This window comes from Nicotiana tomentosiformis, chromosome 2 (assembly GCF_000390325.3).
Source record: "Nicotiana tomentosiformis chromosome 2, ASM39032v3, whole genome shotgun sequence".
Taxonomy (NCBI): domain Eukaryota; kingdom Viridiplantae; phylum Streptophyta; class Magnoliopsida; order Solanales; family Solanaceae; genus Nicotiana; species Nicotiana tomentosiformis.
In genome coordinates, this window is record NC_090813.1 from 45,264,589 (window position 1) to 45,267,359 (window position 2,771).

Sequence of the window (2,771 nt, forward strand, 5' to 3'; positions counted from 1 at the left end):
TTTGGAAGAAAATACTTTCACAGTTTCAGTTGCACAGGATAATATTTGTGGTAAGATGAAAACCAACATACTCAAACTGACCTTCATCCCAGAATTATCTTTCAGTATGACAACAGATAAAGAGCATGATCATAACAAAATACATTTGGATTACATGAAGGGATTCATTACGGAAATACTCAGCAGGAACTGTAATTAACTTTCTGCAACATTCTATCGCCGAAAAGCATTGCCTTCTGAAGCTTCTGCTCTCTGCGAATAATGTGTTCGGCGACGAACACTTTCTTCAATTGTGGAGCTTCCTCCCTTCCCGGCACCATAAACACTTCTTTGAGCAGCATCCAGAAAATTCCTACCACCAGACGAGCCAACATGAACAGCTTCCTTAGCGTCCTTTTCCTCTGCCTTCTTAATTCTTTTCCATCTTTGCTCCTCATGCACTTCAGCATCTCTCTGCATCTCCAGTAGACGGGCAGCTCTCTCTTCTTCAGAAAGCCTAACAGGCTTACGAGAGTTATGACGTGATTCATGCCTTGGTGCAAAATCAGACCTTGTCTGCCTTTCGTACTTCTCAGGTTCAAGATTACCATGCCCAATCTTAGTTTTTTCTCTGCCAATATCATCGTCTCCTTCAGGAACTCGTAACAGAGACGATTTCCGCTCATTAAACTTCTTGTCCTTGTGAGAGACTTTCTTTCTCCTGGAATCATTTTCGCTCGAGTCTTCATCTAGATCAGACGTTTGTCTAGGTGAAGAATTCCTTAAATGCTTTGACTTTGAGTGGCGATGCTTTGATTTCTTGTCACGATGCTTATGTCTGTGTTCATCCTTCTCTTTCCCGTCATGCCCCATATCCTTATTCTTCATAGTTTCAACAGATTTCCGAATCATGGCCATCTGGACAGGGTTGTTCTTCACACGTGCTAGGGCTTCTTGCTCTCGCTGACGAATCATAAGCAAGGGATCTGAATGGAGTTTCCTCCAAGCATCGTTGGAAGATTGTGGCTTATCCTCAAATAGAGCTCCTGGCGCAGATGGCACAGATGCTTGCGGCTTCGCAGAAGAACTGGAAGCAGCAGTTGTTCCAGGATCAGTCGGCTTGGCCAAAGATTCAAATCCACTAGAACTTCCCTTGCCAACAGCTAACCCAGAATCATAGAGAAATTCCAGCCTCTCTTGCCTGGGAACCAAGCCAGCTTGTTCCTGAAGTTGGCGAAACTCACTGCGCTCACGCTCCTCCAGGATCTGCTTGCGGAGCTCCTCCAACTTCTTCTGTTCGGCCTCATGCTTCTGCTCTGCTTTCCATACATTTTCAATGTTCCGAAGACTCCCCGTGTGCCATCCCTTCTTATTCAAGAACTTCAAAGCCATTGAGTCTTACAAAATTTATAAGGCTTAGACTGTTAGAGAATTCCTCTCTTGCTTACCTCTAATACCTACACATCACAGGAACCAAATACGATAAATCAGAATGCCTTTAAGTACAGTTTTTGTTATTTGGTTGAACATAAAGCTCAAAACAAAGATCTTATGTCTATCTCTATGACTCTATCTCAAGAATGTTATCATACAAAAAGCTACCAAGTTGTCTAATATCAGCTCAAGGGGCCGTGTGGATGGACTAATTTGGATTTACATGATATTTAAAATTAATTGATTTCAAATTCTTACGTGTTAGTTGTAGTATATCAGAAATCGTAAATTGCTAACTTAAATAATTAGAGAGGATTCGGCAAATACTTAGATCTATGTCTTTCGCTAAAACACACAACCTAACTGAAGAAATTCCATCTTTTACGGCCTCTAATTTTGCTTTTTCTATAGAAAAAAATATGCAGAGAATTTATAAGTAATACTTCAAGGGCAGATTATTACCCACCAGACCCTTGAAACAATTACAACATCGGAATCAAATAACAAACAAAATTAACTTAAAAAAATCAAAAAGAAATCGGGTTGAGGATTTCTATATGCAGTAAGAGTAGACAAAAAGAAAGAGTAGAACGAATTAATACCTGATACTATTTTTTACCAATTAAAGGAACAACTTTAATTAGGGTTCTCGGTATAATATATATATAGGATTATATATATATAGATAGATAGATAGAGAGAGAGAGAGAGAGAGAGAGAGAGAGAGAGAGAGAGAGAGAGAGAGAGAGAGAGTAAAAGAAAGGTGACTTACAGCTTGATTCGGCCGAGAAGAAGATCGCCGTATCTCGCCGTCGGGGAATTGGGAGCCCCGTAATAGTGGTTCGAACAATCGAACTGGTCCGGGAAAAAGTGATCGCAATTGGCAGCCAAGAGACTGTTTTAGTCAATTCTCTAATTCAGATTATTGAAAACTAAAAGCCTACACAAATCCTAATTCTGGATAAACCGGAACCTAACTTCTACAAATTACACTTTGACCCCAATATCTAATATAAATACCCCTGTTCCTTTTATTTTTTCACCCAAAAAACCAAAGAATTCTATTTTAATTCTCTTGGTGCTCTCTCTCAACCTCTCAATTTTTTAAGTCTCTCGATCTGTATTTGAAGTTTGACAATTTTTAATAAAGGCTTCCATTATTTTAATTGTAGCAATGTGGTACCTTAGTTCCAGTTTTTTTCCTTTAATTGATTTGTTTTAGTTAAATATATTTGCTACTATTACTTTTTATTTGCACGCATTATAACACACAATTTCATTCAACTTCTTAATAAAACAAGAAAAAGACCAAAGTGATGAAAATGATAAGAGAATAATCAATATATATTATATATACG

At 38.5% G+C, this 2,771-nt stretch overlaps 1 protein-coding gene across 1 annotated transcript; it reads right to left on the reverse strand.

The window, feature by feature from the left end:
- Positions 1-2,345, reverse strand: LOC104105390 (uncharacterized). Its single transcript, XM_009613680.4, has 2 exons — positions 2,186-2,345; positions 1-1,436 (listed from the first exon to the last, which is right to left on the reverse strand). Exon 2 carries the CDS (start codon positions 1,369-1,371, stop codon positions 214-216), a length of 1,158 nt encoding a protein of 385 aa, XP_009611975.1. The 5' UTR covers positions 1,372-1,436; positions 2,186-2,345; the 3' UTR covers positions 1-213.
- Between the last annotated feature and the right edge of the window lie 426 nt (positions 2,346-2,771).